The following is a 23,604-nucleotide window of genomic DNA, read 5'->3' as shown; positions in this document are numbered from 1 at the left end:
CGACATTTCTTTTTCTATCAGACTTGTGTTGTTCCTAATTAGAAATTTAAATTACATCATATGCAGTTTATACACACCAGGGGATATACTGATGTACTACTTTTAGCCAGTCAAGATATTTTTCATAACTTCAACATAGCACTTATTTCATAGAATACTTATTGATGAGAAGTTATAAAAAATTGTACAGGAAGATATACAAGAGAAACAGTTGTGCAGCTAAGGGGAGACCTCACAAGAAAAAGATTTCCTAAATATCTTTTCTTCTATAGGTTTTTATTTTGCTTATGGAGCAGAATTTTTTTTTTCTATTTGTGCTATTCTTTCAATGTCCCCCCCACTTAGTATATCTCATTGATGTGCTATTAGAAAGTGAAAATAATGTTACAAATTAAGTCATTTCATTAAATTTCAATGAGGTAATTAAGGAAACTCATTTTCAAAGATATACATTTATTTCAGTAGCTTGAATGTTGCTTAATTGGGAAATGGCCAGAATACTAAATAGGTAGGTTGGGCTTGTCTAGTTCAGCAGCTTTGAGAGGCAAACTGTTGACACAGGGTTTGAAACAGAGGAGGTCCTTGCTGTGGGTAGATACAAATAGGCTGACAACATGGATAAGTTATACTTGCCCTTTGTGTCAAGAAAAAGCTAACAGAGGAAGGGATGGATATTTGTATCTACAAAGGTATTATGCTCTGCTGTGTGATATTAAAAAGTAAAAAGGAAATCCTGAGATGTAAGCTCCTTTTCCTATAGCAAATAAGAGGAGTAGGAACTAAATTATTTGGAAATGTTTTCTTCTGGGTATTATAAAATGTTTTAGATTTGGTATTTTTAGCTGATAAAATATTGCTAGGGAATTCTCTAATGTAAAATGTTTATTTCTGGTACCACAGCCCTTGAGGCTAGGGGTTATGTTAACATGCTTTCAATTAAAAGCTAGATAATTCTTTTCCTCTCTTCACGTCCCTGTACCATATCTGGGTACATGTAGGCTAGGTACATTGGCCATGTATTGGCCACACTCCTATTTCTAAGACTTAAGATTCTATTATATTGTCAGACTTAAAACATAATCAGATTAGAAGTTCTAGAATAATGTTTTCTTTTTTTTACAAACTTATTTTTCTTTCCGAACCTTTTCTGAACTTTCCATAAGAAAGATCCAGGGAACTTAGAAAATTCTGTGTGAAGCTGCTCTGAGCAAAGTCCTAGCAAAGAAACACTTTAGCCATTTCAGAGCCTATCCTTTAAGCCTCTACTTGTTATTCTTCCCTGAAGTTTTTGACTCCTCCGGGACCTCTGTGAATCTCTTCCATCTAGGATCTCTGAGTAACGTTATCCTACTTTGATACTTGGTTGGATCTCCTTGTGGTATGCTCCAATGCTTTCATGAGTTGTTCCTAACTAAAGTATAAGTTCCATTAAAGTGGTTTGTTTCCACGTTTCGGGATCTCCCCTCACTCCCTCCAGCCCTCGGAACAAGTCCATAATAGGTGCTCAATTAAGTATGTTGCATGGCTCAGAAATCTACCAAGAGGCCGAAGTTAGACTGTCATATTTTATGCTTTCTGCATCGAGCTAAAAAATTAGCTGCAGACAGCTAACTGGTCTAAGTCAAAAGTCCCATGTTTGAGTCTCAGCACTGCTGCTTCAATTAACTTTGTGGTCTTGGGCATATGATTTAACCTCTATGTCTATACTAATGTTTTATTAATCCATAAGTTCCCTTTGAGCTCAAATATTCTAAGACAGTTTGATCTACACCAGTGGTTCTCAAAGTGTTGTCCCCAGATCAAGAACATCAGCATTGCTTGACAACTTGTTAGAAATGCAAGTTCTTGGGCCCCACCAAGCACCTACTGAATCAGAAACTCTACCCTTTAATGAGCCCTCCAGGTATTTCTGACATTTCAGAAATTTTATAACTGCTGCTCTGTAGTATAGCCAAATCCTTGGTGTGGTGGGAAAATCTATATCAAAATATTAACAGACATTGAAGGCTGTGCAGCATTTTCACGGTTGGCATTTAAATTCGGTATCTAGTGATTCATCTTTTTGACTCTGCAGAGTGGCTCACCGTTGTATCTTATCCAAGCTTACAGGAATTACTCACAGAATTGCAGCTACCAAGCTCCTGTAAAGTGCTGGCAATTGAGGAGTGAAAAATCTTTCTCAGGGTGAACAAAGAATATGTAATGGACAAGGGATTAATTTCCAGCGGCAGCCTCCTAATTTTGTATTCATAACGTTGTTTGCACACTAGGCTACACATGCAACGTCTGCTAATATACATTAGGTAATTGGGCATCCAGCAGCCCCATTTGCATGCGAAGGTGGTTGCACACCTCACATTTACAAGTCTAAAATTAAAGCCCAGTTTGAAGCTGGCTGAAGGCTCACTGCAAGGAAAATAATAAGATAAGGAAAAAATAGCTTCTGTTAATCAGCACTTTTGGCCTCTACTGTTCAATCTTTGCTAATTTGCCCTTTGGGATTGTACATTCCCTGTTGATGACAGAGACTTCTAAGAGTATCTACTTTTGTAAACTTATTGTGTTTATCTTCATCCATTTCCCCTAAAACTGCACCCCCATATATGCTGCAGTTCTGGTGTTATACTATATACTTGCTCTCCTAAAGTATTCACACTCTTGGAGGGCCACATACATCATCTCAAAGAAGAGCCATCCCCAAACTGTGAGTCTGTAGCACCATTTCATTTCTGTTCTGCCCACACTTATCAAGCAGCTACTTTGTGCAGGTCCTGTGCCAGGTGCTGGGCATACAGATACCAATCAAGGCCAGTTCTTGCCCTCAGAAGCTCACAGTATTTTAACAGCTTCGCAGCATCTCAGTGTTGAGTATTTTTGCTTAAATGAAGTCTTCCTTGGATGGCCTTCCCTGTTCCCTCAAGAAGTGACCCTTTGCTTCTGTCAGTTCCTGTTTATGCTCAACCTGTGTCCCCTGGAGAATGAGGGTCCCAGAGGACCTAGCCATGGGAAAGTTGAAGCTTCAGGCATGAGTGAGGCTGTGGACAGTTGGCTCTGTGAGTGATCATCAGGAGGTGGTGGCTGTTTTGCAGATGGATGCATGAGCGTTTTTGTGTTCTTCCTGAGCGGTTCACATGGAAGAGAATGCCAGTCTAAAGACATCTTAACGGGACTTGCCCATCACAGCCACCTGGGGGACAACGGAGCCCTACAAAACAGTCTACCAAGAACCCACAGGAAAGCACTCACTCGTGACTCTTCGTCAGCTGCTTTGTATTTTTATTCTTGGCAGCGGGCATTTGTTTTATTTGACAACTAGATTGTAAGCTCCTGGAAAGCAAGTCTGGGTCTTAATCTTCTTTGCCAAGGCACCTATTTGATGGTGATGGTGGTAAGGACAGAATGTTAGAAGGAAGACTATCTGGTAGCTTATTTAAATTGTAGTTTTTCATGTTAATAAGCAATTTTTCCTCTTCCTTCTAGCACAGGCACATATACTGTTATAGCACCAAATGAAAATCGAAGAAATCAGCTACAAAGAAGTACGTATATTCATTCATTTCACATTCAGAATGTTTTTCATTTTCTTATAGAAAATACTCATATAGAGAACAATTTGTTTTGGTCTGAAGTATTTCTACTTTCTGATTTGTATAGACTCACCATGTTTTTGCAAGGGTTTTCATTTTTTTTTTAACTTCAGGAGTTTTATTTATACCTTTTAAAATTATTTTATTATTACTGCTTCTAAATTATTTCTCTACATTATGAACAGAACACATAGTGCAATTGTAAATCTCAGATTCCTGTCTGGCTTTAACAAATTCACACTGATTGCCAAAAGACCCATCTCACCCCTTTTAAAGTTGGGCTGAAGCTGATATTTTTATGGATACTTTTGAAATAGGCAAGTTGTATACCAACTAGATCACGAAATAATTAGTTCCTTCCTTAATGAGCTCTAAACCTCCTTAATAAAAAAATACTTTAACCTCTGTGCTCCCATAATTTTGCAACTTCAGATGTTTTATTTGTGTACCTCAGTTTTCCTTCTCCAGATTATAATAAGGTCCTTGAGAGCGGGGCTCATGTTTTACTTGTTTCTGTGTTTCTTACATTTTGTGTGTATATAATATGTTTAATTGAAGTTGCATAGCATGTATAAATGTAGCCATTTAAAGTCACAGAATTCTATTTTAGATTTGGGAGAACTAAAATATTTTAGTTCACAAAGAAATTATGGAGGCTGTTCGTCATGCACTCAGCTGTTGGGCTAGTACTGAGGTTCTATACTCTTCTTTATTAGGAGATTGTGGTAGGAAATGTAGTTTTGTGACATGATGGACACTAGGGCACCATGGAAAAGCACCTCCCTAAAGATCCCCACCAGACAGGTAGCCCCCTTTGGGGGTACAGTCGTGTCAGTGCAGAATCTGGCCATTATATCTGTGTCGAGAGAATGATGCTAGGTTCTGCCCGACAGCTAACCAATAGAATCCCGAAGATTCTGGCACCTTACAAGCTGTTGATTTACATACTTCACAGGAATTTAAGCCTCAGTGTGGTCTGCTTAGATTTTGAGATGTTTCAGAAGTTTCTTTTTTCCCTAATAATTTTTAAATGCTATAAAAGGACATTTGGAACCATCGGGTCTAAAGCAGAGAGTAGGGCGTGAGTGGGAAGAAAGGAACGTCTCTCTGGCGCCCCCTGTTGTCACCTAGAGTAGATACCTGGGGAGCCTCCAACTAGGGGGTCCCGGGTGCCAGGAACCAGAGCAGGGTGCCCGGCCTGCCCAGAGCTTTCACTCCCCATATTTGCAATAAACTTGAGTAAACATTTAAAACAAAAGGAATATGCACAGCAGAACTTTCTGGGCATATATGTTACCCATGCATGAGAAATTCTAATTGACATATTGATACTCTAGCTTTGCACACATTTTCTGCAGGAAACCTTTAAAATTAATTTGGCACAGAACACCGGAAGGGGAGGAAAAACTGGATTCCTTTGTGTTAGTAGGGGTTCAGGTTGTTTTTCAATTTTGAATGCTCTGCGCAGACTCTTGGCGAGAAAATGTGACAAGAGGCAGGCCCCAGGTAGTGAGCCTTTCCCAGATGGTTTGCCTGCTCTCGGCCACCTCATGCTCACGGGCAATTCCTTGCCCCATACTAGGTCGTTTCTTGTTTATGCTTCAAAGGGACCAGTTTCCTTTTCAAATTCTCATAATTGATGACTTGCTGTTTCTCACCTGGCTTAGTTGCTGCGAAAGAGCTGGAGGACCTGGAGAAGTGGAAGGAGCAGAATAGAGCTAAACCAGTCAACCTGGCTCCGAGGCGGCTAGGTAAGCAAGCAAATCAGTTGCCTGCACACCTTGCACGTGTGTCTTTGCATGTACAAGATAGGTGGTTGGGTAGCTGGGCTGCTTGGGGTGCAGTGCACTTAAAGCTGAAACACTCAGGTGTGTGGGACTATGGTTGTTTCTGATTTTCTGCAAGTGGCAAACATCCTGCCACATTTATCTGGGAATAAAGTGATGGCTTAATTGCCAGATAATGTAAGCCCCTTAGATGATCAACTCCAAAGAAAGCCTACCTGGGGTGCTGAGTATGGCCTGTCATAGCACTAAGCAGGGTGGGAGTAAAAATGAGCACACACCTATTAATTGTGGCAATTAAATGCTAATGTGAAAAAAAAAAGATGAGGGTGAGTTGGGGACCCAGTGGTGGGTGTGAACAGAATTGCCACTGGTGGTTTCACTTCTAAAGATAGAGACCTTTGGGTGTCTGGCATGCGGGCTGCCAGGGGGGTGAATTGTCTGGGCTGCCTCCGGGTGTTTGAATCATTCAGATGCAATGCCACCTAACGGGAATCATTTGAGTCCAGACTTCCCTATTCTGTTCTAGCACAGCTAGAGCAGCTTCCTCGGATTTAGTTCATACAAACGTGTCTAGAGTTAGGAGCCAACTGTGGTCATGGTAGTTTTTAGAGAAGTATTTCTCCTAGTGCAGAGGCAAAAATAAGTAAATTGAAAATCATTTAGTGAGGGAAATAATAGAATCATCGCAGTCATCCCACCCTCATCCCATGGAAGTGGTTAACCTCACTGTTTACCCTTATGCTGACAAAGCTGAATTTGAGGGGCACGAAGAGGAAACAGCTTTACTGCTTCCTGACTGGCACTTCACACCAGCTCTGCGGGATGAGATGGGAAAGGGCCACTGATCCTTTTGGTCTGTCTCAAATGATAAAGCTGTCTAGCGAATTCTAGGCATAGAACCGTCTCATTTCAGAAATGAATGTTGAGTCCTAGATACTGGTTAAGATGCCATTACTAATGAAAGACGGACGCTGCGCTCCTGCTCCAGCCCAGGCCTATTTCAGGTAGAAAGCTAGCGAAGGGAAGGAGGCCTGGCTGGATTTTTCTCTGTCGGCCCCTCTGCCACCAGATTCTGACCTCTCCAGAGTCTGAAAGGGAGGGTGAGGTAGAGGAGGGTAGAGCCTGTGGTGCACTGGCCCTGCCCTCTTCAAGTCGTAGCCTGTCTTCCTGCTCGCTCTTTCTTTGGGGTTCTTTGAGTCGTCCAGTCCCCCACCCCCTCCCCAGCATTTACCTACCAGAGATGATATACTTTTCCCTCTGGCAGCTCTTGACTTTCACCCTTGGCTCTTGGTAGACTGTCTTTGTAGGGCTCCATTGTCCCCCAGGGTGCCCTCGTGGGTGCCCTGTAAGATGGTTTTAGACTCACATTCTACAGGAATGTACAGGAAACCCCATGCATCCTTGTTCCCACCAACTCTGGGCATACAGGCCATCTGCAATGCAGCCACCTCCCCTTGATGTCCCACCTGAATAGCCAATTAGTCACAGTCTTGTGGCTTTAGGGCTCTGACTTTTCCTTGCATGGGTCCATTGGATCCCTTTTCTCACAGGGTAAGCTCTTCAAGTGATTTTTAGTAAACCTCTTCTGATCACCTCAAGGGGACGATTCTCCTTTTCCAAACACATTTACAGAGGGGATGAAATTCACATCCAGCACTCTCTTTCCAAAGAACTCCTCCCTCAGATTTCTACTCCCTTTGACCTATCCAACCTCTTATATAGGCTGAAGGTGAATGCTTGGTTAAAGTCCTCAAGCTAGTCTTTGGTTACCTCCCTTGCAAATCCTATTTAGGGAGCCAGGCACCTCACTGGAATTTCGAGCAGTTGTTAACTATTGTATTGGGACTTTAGCCAAAAATGAAGACAGGAGTCTCATTCCAACTTCCCATTAGTTGAAGTATCTAGGAATGGTCAAGTATGGGGGGTGGGGTGGGGGGTGAGGGGATAGGGAATAGGAAAGAAACTTCTAGAATATATTAAACTTTGAAATGAGTTTTGAGCAAAACATGCAAATGTTTAGACATCTGGCTTTCTCCATTTCTTCTGATTTTCAAATCCTCCCCTATTCTCCATCCCTTAAACTATGTAAAAAATGATCCTAGGAGATAATGAATGTGGCTATAACATTAGTTAAAAGCTTCAGTAATTCTCACTGTTTCTCACCCATTTCCCCCATCCTTTGCCTCAGAGTCTATAGGACCAAAACCAAATAGGCCTTATATATGTTTTAGAAATCAGAAAGTCCCTATGGTGTCTTTACCAGTTCAGTTATAAAATTACAGTGAATGCAAATGTTTAAATGCATCTTCTTTCAGAGAACTGACACGTTTAGTGACTAAAGCACCAGAGAATTATTTCAAAGGAATCTTAAAATTTGCATACTATGCATGCATAACCATGAGAAAAATTCCTAAGCACTGAGAAAAATTCATAAGATGATTGTCAAGCTGCAAGGATCTCTGGTCCCAAATTATTCTGAGTTCAAAAGAGAGCAGACAAATACTCTAGTATTCATATTTTCTCTTGAATACCTAAAGAAAGAACAATGAATAGTATGGATTTATGATGAACTCCTAACCAAAAGTTCCCATTGCACTTTTAAAAGCTAGGTAATAAAGACTCCACACGTGCCCAGTAGCAATATCTCCAAGGATCTCCTGAGTTTTGCTACTTGCATATAGGGCAATGGGGTTAGAAGAAAACAAAAACTATTGAAACAGAATCGATCATCTTCTTTATTAGGTTAAGGCATAGCCATACTCAAGCAGAAAGAATGGTCTAGAATTTGGAATGCAGGGACCCTATTTTTTATTGCTTAGCTTGTCCCTTTAAGTATGATTTCAATCTAAGTAAAAACTCTAATACCTACATGATTGAAAAACCTTAGTAGGATTGTCCCCTTCTTTTAGGAATATGGCTTCCTTCTTCCATCCAGTTCCATTTCCCTTTTAAGTAGTTACCATTCTGTAATGTCTTATTAAAAAAAAAAAAAACTGGCTACAATTTTATTTCCATTCTGTAACTAATGTCTTATTAAAAAAACTGATTATGCTTTTATTTCCAGGGGTATAAAAATGTTAAAGAAACCCATGTTGTAGACTCATCATGTATTAATTTGCCTTTGATAACTGACGTATCCACTTAATACTCATTTTCCACCATGACTTCTGCCTTAGGTGGAAGCCAATCTGAGGCTGAAGTGAGGCAGAGACAGCAACTCCAACTGATGCAGTCTAAATACCAGCAAAAGGTCAGAATCCATCTCTTCTAGTTTCATTTTGGCGAGGAATTTGAGTACCAGGACTTTCAAGTAAGCTTGAAATAAAACAGTCACTTTACCAAAAGGATAAAACCAATTGCAAAAGGAAACCCTGGGAGTCTAAGCAATCACAAAGTGAGGAGATGAGTACCTAGAATTCTTCTCCAAGCCATGCAGCAGACAACAGGATCCTTGATTAAGAGGATGCATTATTTTTCTAGTTTAAATTAATTCTCTACTATATTTTGAATGCTTTGGTTCTAAGAACATGGATCTGTTTACTCTGGGCCAGTCATGGAAGTAGTACTAAAATGATTTGAGGCATCCAGTGATTTTGACAGTCGGCACTATGAGTTTTATAATCAGGAAAAATTATCCAAACCCCACCTCCTCAACTCAGAGAGGGGGAGGGGGGAGGGGAAAGACAAGGGGAGGGGGTGGGGAGAGGGAGGGACAAACCAAAGGAAAAAAACATACAGTAAAATTTCATGAGCAGGAGCTGTAGCCTAGCCATTCTGTGTGATCTCAGTGGCTTGTAGTAACAACCTATAATCATGGCAAGGTGAAGTACAAACAATACTGTAATTTGTCTTTCATGGTAACTTTGTGTTCCTGACATTCAGACTGGAAAATGGTAACTTTTGTCCTCTGTAATCTCAATGCAATTTAGCTAAAAAGAGAAGAGTCTATACGAATCAAGAAGGAAGCTGAGGAAGCTGAAATCCAAAAAATGAAGGCAATTCAGAGAGAGAAGGTAAGATGGTGGAAAGGAAGATAAGCTGACATTTACCAAATGCCCAACAACATCCAGTTTCTCTCCTAGGCACTGTCCATGTTGTAACTCATTTAATCCTCACAATGACCCTACAAAGTACTTTATATTATTACCCAATTTTATAAATGCATAAATAGACACAGTAAGTAGAAGAATCGGGATTCGAACCCAGGCAGACTGGTCCCAGAAGTGATCAAAGAGGTAACAGTATTTGTTTGATCAGAATATGAAATATACACCAAGTGATTAATAACAGTGGCATTCAGGATGTTGCCCTATTTCAATCCAAGCACTGACGTTTCTAGAATCAGTACAATAGAGGTGATCCTGCCTTCTCTATTGATGGAAAAAAGGCATGTATTTGCATTTCACATTAGTGATGTGTTCTATTCTAAAGCTCTAAGTGATGTTTCTTAGTTTTGGTACTCTGTCTGGGGTTTGGGGGAAACAGTCTTTTAAAACTTCCCAACTGACAGAAAAGGAGGAAGAATGCTGTATTATTTGCACCCCACTTCCTACTCCCATTCCCCACAGATCCCTAAGCTATAGTAGGTTTAAGTGTCAGAGGTTTGGGTCCGGGTGCTGACTCACGATGTGTAGCATCCTGTATGACTACCACGCACAACACCAGCTGCAGGTATGAGTCAAGGAAAACAGTTTCTCTTCCGCTGTTTTCTTCCCTCCCTCTCTCCATCTCTCCCTCCTTCCCTCCTTTCCTCCCTCTTTCCTTCCCTCCCTCCCTTCCTCCTTCCCTTCCTCCCCCTTTCTCTTTTAAAAACATTTAAATCTGGTTACCAAGCAACAGATGCTGTACCAGTTCAAGTTAATGAAGCCTAAAGCTGACGGCTTATGGGACACACAGAGTATAGGAGTCTCCCTTCCCCGAGAAAGCTGGGAGAGCAGACTGTTATGTCTTTCTTAGAAGATGTCCTGTTGTGCTGTGTGACCTTGCACAGCCTCCAGCCCTCTCTGAGTTGTTCCTGTAAAATGTGTCTGTCAGCACCACCTGCTCTTCTCCCAAGGCCATCGCCTCCCTGTGGCTCTGGGAGTGGGGAGGCGACTGGGCTTGTATATGAGAAACCGTGAATGATAATCTGTACTAAAATGCTGGAGGCTAAACTGAAGAGTATAACAATCTTGCTTACAAAATTTCATTCAGCAAGCTGTTTCCTATTTATCAGCTGTTACACTTTCATCGAAAAGATTTTGATTACAAAAACTTTTCTGGGGGGTGGTCTCTCTCTTTCTCTTCCTACTTCTCTGTTCCCCGCTCTTCTTCATATAAATCTTCTTTCTCCCCATTTTCTCTTCCAAAAGAAGAGTCACACTTTGGTCTTGTGGTTGTAGAGGAGGCCCTCCTGTTACAGAGCAAGGGTGTCTGCATTTCAGGCAGAACAAGGAAAACCACTGAATCATCACCAAACACTGAATTAAGAGGCTTGCAGACCCTGAAGAATTATTGAGTTGCAGCCTCTTATCCTGAAAGGCATTTATTACTTGTCATTTAATACCCATAATTGGCCAGCTTGTGGATTATGTATAGCTCATTCCTTCCTAGGTCAAATAATGTATACTATTCAGAAATGCTAGTGGCTGAAACTATTTTCTTTAACATTAACAAAAGCAGATTTTGTCCCTTTCCGAGATACACTGTAACACTTGACATATAGCATTGTGGGAGCCCCGGGCCCAGGGCCTTCTCCAAGTGCCTTGACGTCCGTGCACACAGCAGCTTGCGTGACCTAGGACAGTTAATGTTTGACCTACTCTCCTTGTAGGATCAGGCCTCTGGTGATAAATGTAATCTATAGCTTACTTCCTCCCTGAAGCTCCCTGAGATTCTATTATCTACCAGATAACCTATAATCCTACCCTGTTGCCTGTTGACTACTATTGATCCCTTCCTATGTCACAAGACCCCCGCTCCTGCACTTGTGTTCTCATACCCACTGGAATGTCTTTGTCCTAACCCTTATAAACCCCTCCCTGGCACCCCCTGCTTTTGCAGAGTACCTTACACACTAAGCTCTGAACCTACTGCCATTCAGAGCAGCTGACTTCCCACCCTGTAGGTAAGCCCCCCAAAATAAAAGCTCATGTCTCTGAACATGTCCAGTATTTTCTTTAGTCCTTAGGCTGCAAAAGCCCTCTTGGGCTGTAACAAGGATTAAATGCAAAAATCTTAATTGGCTTGGCTTCTCTTATGGGATAAGTATAATGATTATGGTGTACATAGGTTCAAAATTGAGAGGGTGAGTGAGTTGCTTGCTATTCATAATGAGGTCCCAGGACTGGCAGCATCGGCATAACCTGGGAGTTTGTTAGAAATGCAGAATCATGGGCCATGTCCTAGTCCTACTTATTCAGATTCTGCATTTTAACCAGCTTCCCAGGCAATTCTTGTACATATAAATGTTGGAAGAGCAGAAGTCTAAATTACCTGTTCAAAGAAGTAACAACCCACCCTCGTCTTTCCATAAATTTCTCTAGCTTCTGTGGCTGATTGGCCTGCACAGCCCCTGTGACTTACCCCTTCCTGTATATAAATCTGTGGCTTTTCTTACTAAATGTCAGCCTACTTAGCAGCTGGTGTCAGATAAAAGAAATATGGACGTTAGCCTTCTAGAAATGGCACATTTCACATTGCTGGTATGAAAATGGCCAAGGGAAGTGATAATGGCTGTATTTATGGAACACTTATTCTTTAAAATGCACAACCACAATCACACACATGGACATGCACCTGCACCACTCTGCCCTCCTCCCCAGGCTAAGGGCTGCTGCCCAGGAACTCTGAGCCAAAGAGAATCCAAGGAGCTTGTTGCCCTCACACCCTCCCCTTTCCCTGAGCCTCCAGCTTGGCCTCTGACCTTTGCCCAGGTCTCTCCTTGCCCTTCAGTTTTCCCTCCCCAAGAGGGGTCATTTGCACATGCAAGTTTGAGTACAATGATGGGAGAGTAAACTGCATTCCCTGCCTATATTTGTGGGTGTTCTGGGAATCCTTGATAAGCAGGAGGGAGTGAACGGCTGTCAGCTCTTTAGCATCTGCTCGGGCCAGTGAAGCCCAGGAAGAGCTGATCCTATGGGTGAAGGGGAAAATTGGGAGAGGGCATTGGGGTGCTTGAATTCCCCACCTAGAGTAGGTTGATGGTATGCTTACTTCCAGTGGTGTGCTAGAGCTTCTTTGTGAATGGCTGGTGAGAGCAGATTGTTAAATTTTCACAGTTTTGTGAGCTAATTGACTTCTCGTCGGAAGCTTGAAATCGACTATGGTTGAAGTATTTACAACGTGGAAATCACTACGTGCTGCAAATCAGCCTCCCCTCCGCCCCGTCAGAGCTGGTTGTTAAATGTTTACTGGCACACCACTACTTAGCTCTAAAGGAAGGAGCTTCTCTCTCCCTTCCCCCACTGCCCACATTCCAAAGCCAGGCCTCAGAGGACTGAGGAAGCTTCTGTGATGCATCTGGCCTACTGTGCAGCTAATCCTTTAGTTTTAAAAAGGGATTATAATCCATATGGTAGACAGAATAATGCACCCTTTTCCCCCACTTTCTTCCCATCCTGGAAAATCTTGCTTGTGTATTCAGGCTGGACCCTAGAATTTCTCTTTGGACCCATGGTTTTTATTCCTTTATTTGGCCATCAACTCCTTGAGGAATCCAAAGAAAGCTATAAGCCCATTCTTTATAAAAATGAGCGCGCCCCCAATAAACAGCTCATCTCAGTTTGCCAGAGCTGCTATGACAAATCCCACACAATAGGTTGACTTAAGCAACAAGAAATTTTTGGCACACAGTTTTAGTCGGCAAGGCCATGCTCTCTCTGAGAGTTTGTAGTGTGTGGTGATGGCTTGCCACAGTCCCTGGGGTTCCTTGATTTGCATCTCCGCCTCTGTCACCTGGTGATTTCCTTGATCTCCTCCTGTGGCTTTCTCTGACTTCTGGCTGCTGTATCTTCTGGCCTCTTTGGTTTCTGGTTTCTACTGACTGGCTGCATCTGTATTTTCTCTCTTTTTAAGGACTCCAGCAATATGGATTAAGACGCACACCTTATTATAATAACATCTTTACAAATGGGTTCACACCTATAGGTATGCAGATTAAGGTGAAGAACATCTTTTGTTGGGTGGTGGTTCAGTCTACACTACACGAATCCTTCATGAACCAGAGGTTAAAAACCACAATCCAAGTGTGACTCAACTTCTGGCTCCTGTGCCCGGGATGGAGACTGTCACTTAGTAGATCATGAAGAAATGTTTTTTAGAACTGTTGAGAGCATTTCCTCACACCCACTTCTCTGCTTTTCCTGTGTATTCATATTATAATATATGCAAGCCTCTGTCCCCTAACATATTTAACATAACTGTCACTGTGGGTTTCTTGTCTATGTCTCCACGTAGACTCTGAATTTCTTCAGGGAAAGCATGCCTCTTTCCCCAACTGTATCCCCACCCTCTAACATAGTATCTAGCATGTACTAGGCATTTGAAAAATGTTTGTTGAATAAATGAGATTCAGAGATACTAAATGCTTTGCTTGAGTTCACTTGGCTGGCAGAGCTGGAGTGGATTCCTGTATTTTCTTCTTCTGGATCTCATGTTCTTAGAGATTTCACATTCTGCATTTGTACGTATGTGTAATTACGTTTGAGCGACTCCTTAACTCAGTGGCAAATGAAAAGAAATAGAGTCTGATTAAATCTAAGCATTTGGATTCTGTACTAAAACAGTATGTTGCTAAGTATTGAATAAAACTTCTCAAATCCTCCAGTATTTTACAAAATACTTCTCTGTGGACTTCTGCTGAGGTGTAAATAGACTTTTGTCAGATTGAATTTAGCTACTGTGGTGAGTTGCATGCTGTGATAATCTATTAGTGATGAGATTAAAACTGGTTAGCGTCTCAGTTTCTGACTTTGCTAAAGGAACTTAGCCTCTGTGTCTAGATATTTTGTGTTTTCTCATTATTCTGGAGACAATGTTACTAATTACTGGTTTAATTTACACGTAGTGCTTGCTTGTTGTCTTTTATCCTTTTGATGTTTATTTCATTTTTAATTTTTGGCAGAGGGTGTAGGTTGCTCATCAACTGACCACTTTGAATCTCACAAGTCAGGATTTTTTCTAGTTTGTATCCTATTTGTTCTGTTTCTAAAATGTCTCTTAGTTTGTTTCCTGGAAGTCTATGTCTCATTAATAATCCAATTGCTCTGCATTAAAACTGGTCCCTAATACCCTTTGATTCTGGTCATTGCCTTTGTCTCTTTTTTATCTGAAATTGAATTCATCATCCATTTGCCTTTTAATATGGGAGTTGGTAAATAGTTGTATACGAATGAAGACTTTCATGGAAATGAACAGTAGGAATCTTTGAAAGATAGAGCCAAAGTTTTATCAGAGGTTAGAAGGGATGATGATTTCCAATAATCCATTTTCACAGGTCTTCCTTCTGGGCAAATCCAATGCATTTTATTAAAGCAAACCCAGGTGCTTGCCATCTCCTCTGGACTCATTTAAAACGTCCTTTCTCTCTGTTTTGTGGAACTTATTTCAATTTCCCATTAAACTTGTTGTTTCGGAATTTTACCTTTTTTCCCAGACAAGTTAAAAAAAAAGAAAAAAAAAAAAGAGTAGGCAAAAAACAAGTGCTCCTGGTTTATTTAACCTCGATTAAAATATGCCAGAGCCCCGATGACATTGATATCGAATATGAAGTAGTCCTTTGTCCCCAGGCCCTCCTACCAACTAATTAAAAAATAAATGAACTCTTTTCTATTCAAGTGGATGTTTTTTTAAATGACATTTGTGGTTCAGGCTCTCAACCAGCTTCAAGTATCTGATTCGAAGTCAGAAGGGAGTTGGCTTATTGAAATTCTTTTCCTGAATGCTGTGGTGGAATGTGGGTGTATATCTAAATTTTGTATGAACTATCAAGCCATATATTATGATTTTAATTTAACATACTTGGTATGGAAATTTCATGTTTCCATTTGAGCATTTGGAAAACACAACTTAAAATGTAAATGTTGCTACCATGTGAACTAAAGAATAAAAATGTGAAATACTGATTCAGCGATTACACCAATGGAAATAATTGGGGCTCCTGGCACCCTATTTAGGGCTCATGGGTTCTGCCCGAGTTACCATTTTGGAACCCCTTGCAGGTTGCCTATGGATTTTGGATCTTGGGTAACTTTAACATCATGATTCTGTTTACAGCTTCCCTGATGGATTACATTTTGATATTTGTAATTTCAGAGCAATAAACTGGAGGAGAAAAAACGATTTCAGGAAAATCTCAGAAGAGAAGCATTTAGAGAGCATCATCAGTAGTAAGTTTATGCTTTCAGAACTTCATACATTTATAGGTGCGCCATTCATTCTGCTTTTAAATTCCAGTGTGATGGTGAATTTTCAAAAACAGCATCTGGCATTGGACTGTTGACTGTTATATTAATTTTATAATTGTGAAATAATTATGTCATTATATAAGCAAAGCTCTGAGGTTGGTGACATCAGTAGCTGCCAAATTATTCTTTAGTAGTCCATCAATTAGACGTTGTATTGTTAAATTGAAGGAATCCTCTGTTATAAATAACATGGAGGGTTTGATTCTTTGGTGATCCGGGGAACTTCTTATTGGTTATGTTGACTTCCAAAATATTGCTACAAGGAGGAGGGTGTTTGAAATGATGTATTCAAGCAGGATCTAAACTAATAATGGATTTATCAAATGGACTAGGACTATTATACATTTATACTTTCCTGGTCAAGAATTGAGAAATCATTAGCATGTATTGGTAAAATTCCTAATTGGTGGTGATACACAAGGTAATTTTTCCAGTGTAATAAGAGCAGTTAGTATGTTTGTAGGGCAACTACTATGTCCTTTATAATAATCTACTCTGTTATATAGGTTTTAAAGATAAGCTCACATTCTGACCTTATTAGCTATGTAATCTGCATATTGCTTTAAAAAATAGATAAAAACCAAAGAACCAGATTGGTTGCTCCTGGTAGAATTAGAACCAGACGCATCTGGGTTCAAAGTCCTAGTTCCATTCCCTAGTGGTGATCTTGTACAAACTACTAAACCTCTTTAAGCCTCAGTTTTCTCTTTCAAATAGAGATAGTAATATCTTTCCTATATATCATTTGTAAGGATAAAATGAAGTAACTTACATAAATGGCATAGAAGTTCCTGAACATAATATAGACTTGAAATAATACTTCTTATAGTGGCCTTGTCGATTGGGATCAAACAAATTTTATTTTGCAGAGACTGTGTGCAGCAACTCTGGTCCCAACAGAACTGGTAATTGGAACCCCTCCCCCCCATTTCATTTCTCTGACTGCCTCCTCTTCTGTCTTCCATCGTTGTCCCTCATTTACAGAATTTAAGGTCACGCTGACATCAGAGTAAGCATATATGCCATCCTAGAGTGTGTTTCTCCTCAGAGCACAGAGCCTGCTGGTTTTCTCACCAGGCCTCTGTCATAAGCAGCTCTTTCCTGCATTAAGACTCAGAGGCAGGAATGAAAAAGATGTCTTGCAGCCCACTGCTTTCCCCCTTAACACTTTAGGTACCCGGCCTCTGTTACCCAGCCCAGGAAAGGGGTGAAGATGGGATGGGAAGAGAGCAAAAGTGCTAATGGATGCTGTTATTTCCCTTAAGTTAAAATTGACCTTACCCTCATTTTAGTCACAGAATCTGTAGCCTGTCTCGTCCCACTCTTCTTTGGAAGGAGGCATGGGGATGAGGGGATTGTGGGAAACTGAGAGCCAGGAGAAGTTGTCTCGAAGAGAGTTGTGGCAGGAGGGAAGCCATAGAACACTGGTGTGAATGCATTATTGCCTCCCTTTTCCGGAGTAGAGAAAGGATAAGAATTTATTTCTAGGCCTAGTGAGAGTTGAGGGAAATAAGAAGATGGGATGGGGACATGAGTACCCTGGAGTCACAAATAAGAATAAATGGATTTATGCTGTGGTATGCTAATTTTATATAGGAAAAGGGAAGGCCTGCTTATCAGTGAGGAGTATTAGGTACAGGACTTGGGAGTTATATGAAGACATTCTCTAGAGAGTTTATAAAATGGTAAGGTGAGGGTGATATCATCAAGATGGCGGCAAAAGACATCCTCTGAAGAAAAACCTCCCCAGAGATTCAGTGAATGAAAGGACGAATCTCACTGGCTTAGAACTCTGGAGGATGGGAGAGAGAGGAAAAGGACTCCACAAATGCTGAATAGAAGAGAAAGGAAAATATCAGCTAGGGTACTTCCGTCCCAGACCTGCTGGTCCACTGTCTTGGGTCCCGTGCAGCTTGGGGTTTTGCTTAGAGGCTGCAGCCCAGATCCCACACCGCCCCACAACCCCTCTTCCCACCTCCCACCAAGGACAGCAGTGAAAGCACCCCACACATATCCAGGCAGAGGAATCCAAGCCCACCGAGAACCAGGGCAAAACACAAGCTGCTGAGGAGTGCTATGTAAAAAGGGCCCCGAGTAGGAAAAAAAAGAGAGAGAGAGCCAGAGTGAGACTGTGGTAAAACTGCAGCTGGAAAGTGTTGTGCTCACTTAGTCCAGTTTCTGATGTCTGGATCACCTAATGCAAAATGGACATTTCTGAAATGACCCATCTTTCTGGATTGACCCCATCTGACTCCCAAGGGTGGGATACATTATTGGGGAAGAAACTGGAAGCAGAAAAGCCTCACAGAGGAAAAAAAGGGGGGGGGGGTGCATTTTAACTGTGAACTGTTATAAGGTAGGAGGGTCCCAGAACTGAAAGAGTAAAGAAAACAGGGCACCCAAATTAGTAGGTTATAGATGTAGGGTGTGTGAAATAAACCCCAGGGTTACCACAAAGAAAGTATTTTAAAAACATACAGAAACAGAAATGAGGAAGGGATCAGTCAGTTATATCACCAAAGATCAAGTATATGAAAAGGAGGTTGCAATAAAGGAAAAGAGAGACAAAAAAAAAAAAAAAAAAAAAGGACACAATGGCTGAAGTAAGTACTGCCTTACAGCAATTACATGGAATGTTAGTGGATTAAACACCCTAATTAAAAGATGCAGATTGGCAGAATGAATTAAAAAGCATGATCCAACTATATGTTGTATACAAAAGACTCACCCTAGACCCAAAGAAACATGTAGATTGAAAGTGAAGGGTTGGAAAAGGAAATTCCATGCAAGTAGTAACAAAAAAAAAAAAAAAAAAGAAGCTGAGGTAGCCATACTAATGTTGGACAAAATAGGTTTTTCATCAAAAGCTGTTATATAGTGTCCTTCTTTGTGTCTTATATTAATAAAAGGGACAATCCACCAAGAAGAAATAGCTATCATAAGTATTTATGCACCTAACAAAGGTGCCCCAATATACATGAGGCAAACACTGGCAAAACTGATGGGAGAAATAGACATCACTACAATATAGTTGGAAACTTTAAGACACCACTCTCATCAATAGATAGAACATCTGGACAGAGGATGAATAAGGAAACAGAGAACTTGAATAATATGACAAAAGAACTAGACCCAACAGACACATACAGAACACTGCACCCAAAATGGCAGGATATACATCTTCTCAAGTGCACATGGATCATTCTCCAGAATAGACCATACGTTGAGTCACAAGACAGGCCTCAATAAATTTAAAAAGATTGAAATTACACACAGCACTTCCTCTGACTATAATGAAATGAAGCTAGAAATCAATAACAGGTACTGAGAACTGGAAAATCCACAAATATATAGATGTTAAATAACACATTCTTAAATAATCAGTGGGCCAAAGAAGAAATTACAAGAGAAATCAGTAAATATCTTGAAACAAATGAAAATGAGAACCCAACATATCAAAACTTATGGGATGTAGCAAAGACAGTGCTAAGGGGGAAATTTATGGACCTAATGCCTACATTAAAAAAGAAGAAAGAGCTAAAATCAAAGACTAACTGCACACCTGGAGAAACTGGAGAAAGAACAGCAAACTAATTCCAAAGCAAGCAGAAGGAAAGACATAAAGATTAGGGCAGAAATAAATAAAATTGAGAATAAATAAAAAACTAGAGAGAATTAACAAAACCAAAAATTTGTTCTTAGAAAAGATTGATTAAAATTGACACACCCTTAGCTAGACTAACAGAGAAAAGAGAGAGAGGATGCAAATAAATAAAATCAGAAATGAGAAGGAAGACATTACTACCAACCCCACAGAAATAATAGGAATCATAAAAGGATACTATAAACAACTATATACCAACAAATTGGGCAACTTACATGAAATAGACAAATTCCTAGAAACACACAAACAACCTATACTGACTCTAGAAGGAAAAGAATACCTCAACAGACCAATTACAAGTAGAGTGATTGTATCAGTCATCAAAAACTTCCCATCAAAGTAAAACCCAAGACCAAATGGCTCCATAGGTGAATTCTACTGATCATTCCAAGAAGAATTAATAAAAGTCCTGCTCAAACTCTTCCAAAAAATTAAAGAGGAGGGAACACTACCTAACTCATCCTATGAGGCCAACATCACCCTAATAACAAAGCCAGGTAAAGATAACTACAAGAAAAAAAAAATTACAGGCCAGTTTCTCCTATGAATATAAATGCAGAAATCCTCAACAAAATACTAGCAAATCACATCCAACAGCACATTGAAAGAATTATACATCATGATCAAGTGAGATTTATCCCAGGAATGCAAGACTGGTTCAACACAAGAAAATCCAAGGGGAAAAAGACACATGATCATCTCCATTGACACAGAAAAGGCATTTGACAAAATCCAGCATCCTTTCTTGATAAAAACACTTAGAAAAAGGAATATAGGGAAAATTCCTCAACCTGACAGGGGCATATATGAAAAAACCACATCTAACATCAAACTCAAAGGTGAAAGACTGAAAGCTTTCCCTCTAAGATCTGGAATAAGACAAGGATGACCACTGTCACCACTGTTATTCAACATTGTACTGGAATTCTAGTCATAGCAGTTAAGTACAAAAAAGAAATAAAAGGCATATTAATTGGAAAGAAAGAAGTAAAACTTTCTCTATTTGCAGATGGCATATTCTTCTATTTAGAAAGTCCTGAACAACCTACAGTAAAGCTACTTGAGCTAATGAACGAATTCAGCAAAGGGGGGTGGGTAGGTGGGTACAAGGTCAACAAACAAAAATCAATAGTATTTTTATACACTACTAATGAGTATTCTGAGATGGAAACCAAGAAAAAATTCCATTTATAATAGCAACTAAAAGAATCAAATATCTAGGAATAAATTTAACCAAGAATGTAAAGGACTTTATACAGGAAACTACAAAACATTGTGAAAGGAAATAAAAGAAGGCCTAATAAATGGAAGGACATTCCATGTTCATGGATTGGCAGACTAAATATTGTTAAGACTTCAATTCTATCCAAAATGATTTATAGATTCAACACAATCCCAATCAAAATTCTAATAGCCTACTCTGCAAAAATGAAAAAGCCAGTTAACAAATTTATTTGGAAGGTTAGGGGGCACTAAAAAGCAAAAAGAATATTGGAAAAGAAGAATGAAATGGGAGGACTCACACTTCCTGACTTTAAAGCATATTATAAAGCCATAGTGGTCAAAAAGCATGGTAGTGGCATGGGGATAGATATAATTAACCAATGGAATTGAATTTAGAGTTCAGAAGTAGACCAATGGCCAATTGATTTTTACAAGGCTACCAAGTCCACTCAGTTGGGAAAGAGTAGTCTCTTCAACAAATGTTGGGAGAATTGGATATCCATATGCAAAATAAGAGGACCCCTATCTCACACCATATACAAAATTAACTCAAAATGCATCAAACACTTAAATATAAGAACCAGGACTATAAAACTCTTAGAATAAAATGTGGGGAAACAACTTCAGGATCTTGTGTTAGGCAATGGTTTCTTGGACTTTACACCCAATACACAATTAATGAAAGAAAAAGTAGATAAATGGGACTTCCTCAAAATTAAAAACTTTTTTGCATGAAAAGACTTTATTATGAAAGTGAAGAGACAACCTACTCAATGGGAGAAGATACTTGAAAACTTCATATCCGATAGGGGTATGGTATCCATAGTACAAACAATACAAAGACAAGCAATCCTGTTAAAAATAGGCAAAAGACTTGAATAGACATTTCTCCAAAGTGGATGTATAAATTGCTACAAAGCACAGGAAAAGATGCTCAACATCACTAGCTATTAGGGAAATGCCAATCAAAACCACAATGAGATAAATCATTTCACATACTAGAAACAGAAAACTACAAGTGTTGGAGAGGACGTAGACAAATAGGAACACTCATTCACTGCTGGTGGGAATGTAAAACAGTGCAGCTGCTGAGCGAGACAGTGTGGTGGTTCCTCAGGAAGCTAAGTAGAGAATTACCATATGACCCAGCAATCTTGCTACTAGGTATATACCCAGAAAAATTGTAAGCAAGAACTTGAACAAATATTTGCACACTGAAGCTCAGGGCATCATTATTCATAATTGGTAAAAGATGGAAGCACCCCTTGTCCATCAACAGATGAATGGTTAAACGAAATGTGTTATATACATACAGCAGAATATTATTTAGCCGTAAAAAGGAATGAAATCCTGATGCATGCCAACAACATGGATGAACCTTGATATTATGTTGAGTGAAATAAACCAGACATAAAATGGCAAATATTGTATAATTTCACTAATGTGAGCTATTTGTAAGTAAACTCATGAAGTTAGAGTCTGGAATGTAGATTACCAGGGGATAGATTGGGGTTAGAGAATGGGGAGTCGATGCTTAATTTGTACAGAATTTCTATCTAGGTTGATTGTAAAGGTTTGGAAATGGATGGTGGTGATGGTATCCCATTATTGTGAGTGTAATTAACAATACTGAATTATATGGGTTAATATGATTAAAAGGGGAAACTTTAGGTCATATATGTTACTAGAATAACAAGAGAAAGCATAGAACTGTATAACACAGTGAACCCTATTGCAGATAATGAGCTATAGTTTATAGTACAAGCAGAAGAATGTTCTTTCATGAATCATAACAAATGAATGACCCTAATACAAGGTGTTAATAATGGGACAGTATATGGAAAAAATACATCTGATGTAAACTATGGATGATAGTTGAAAGTACTAGTTTAATAATTTTTTGTCAATTGTAACAATGGTAACTTTAGTTTTAAAAAGAATTAGTAGAATTACAAAAAATGCTCTTCTCAATTGTAACAAATATTCCGCACCAACGGAGGGTGTTGTTGTTGGGGTGCTATATGGGAATCCTGTATTTTATGCATGATTGGTGTGCAAATACAGAATTTCTCAACTAAAAAAAAATTTTTGTTGTTCGGACCAGAAACCACAACCATCATTGAACATCTTTGGAAAGGATGCAGCATAGAATGTTTTTTATGAACACGTTATTCTTAGTTTTTGTAAAAATGACACAGCCTGTGAAATAAAACATGGTTTTAGATTGAAAAAAAAAAAAAGGTAAGGTGAAAGATGAAAGATTCTTGGATCTGGGAAGAGCCTTGTAAGTTGTGTCTCCCAATCTCCTTTCTTTAGTAGTCTCACAGTTTCTTGAATTTGTGTTTCACTAAACACTAGAGATCAATTATCCTTTTTCTAAAAGGAAAAAAAGGAGCTTTACCCTCAGCCACCTCACTCAGTGGAGCTGAATTCAATTACATGCACATTTCACTCTTGCTCTTTCTTCTGCTTATCAGTGAATATCCTGGTTTACCAGGAAAAAGAGAAGTTGGTTAAAATTGAGAAGTGTCTCAAATTGATTTTTAAAGCTTGTTGAGAAGCACAAGAAGAGGTGTATGTGTGAATGCCTTTACAGAATTTTCTTTTGACTGTCTTTTGAAATTAAAAGAGCAAATAGCTCATGAAATAAATGGCCATTAGATAGCTAGAAATATGAAAGGGACTTCTTTGAGAAGGTGGATCCTTTGAATGTCAAGTCTTTATCAGACCATCTTAGAACCAGTTTGTAGTGGAAGAATTGTCTAGGAGAGCTGTTAGAATTTCAGCAGTGCAAAGACTTCACCAGACCAGTCAGGCTGTTTCTGAAAAAATAAAAAAGAAACGTCAATTGTCCTGACTCTGTCAAACTGACACAAAATAGAAACACAAATAAGAAA

General features: G+C 39.6%; 1 protein-coding gene across 2 annotated transcripts in view; it reads left to right on the top strand.

Annotated features, from left to right (window-relative positions):
• Positions 1-23,604, top strand: part of EPSTI1 (epithelial stromal interaction 1) — a 100,784-nt gene that overhangs the window by 13,596 nt on the left and 63,584 nt on the right. For both annotated transcript variants that reach the window (XM_037800209.1, XM_037800208.1), the window contains exons 2-6: positions 3,481-3,539; positions 5,255-5,338; positions 8,551-8,624; positions 9,304-9,387; positions 15,668-15,741. In XM_037800209.1, coding sequence (XP_037656137.1) covers positions 3,481-3,539; positions 5,255-5,338; positions 8,551-8,624; positions 9,304-9,387; positions 15,668-15,741 — 375 coding nt within the window. The remainder of the gene's footprint in view (positions 1-3,480; positions 3,540-5,254; positions 5,339-8,550; positions 8,625-9,303; positions 9,388-15,667; positions 15,742-23,604) is intronic.

Source organism: Choloepus didactylus, chromosome 12 (assembly GCF_015220235.1).
Source record: "Choloepus didactylus isolate mChoDid1 chromosome 12, mChoDid1.pri, whole genome shotgun sequence".
In the NCBI taxonomy this organism is placed as follows: domain Eukaryota; kingdom Metazoa; phylum Chordata; class Mammalia; order Pilosa; family Megalonychidae; genus Choloepus; species Choloepus didactylus.
Note: the sequence above shows the minus strand (reverse complement) of the source record. Positions and strands in the feature narration are given on the sequence as shown.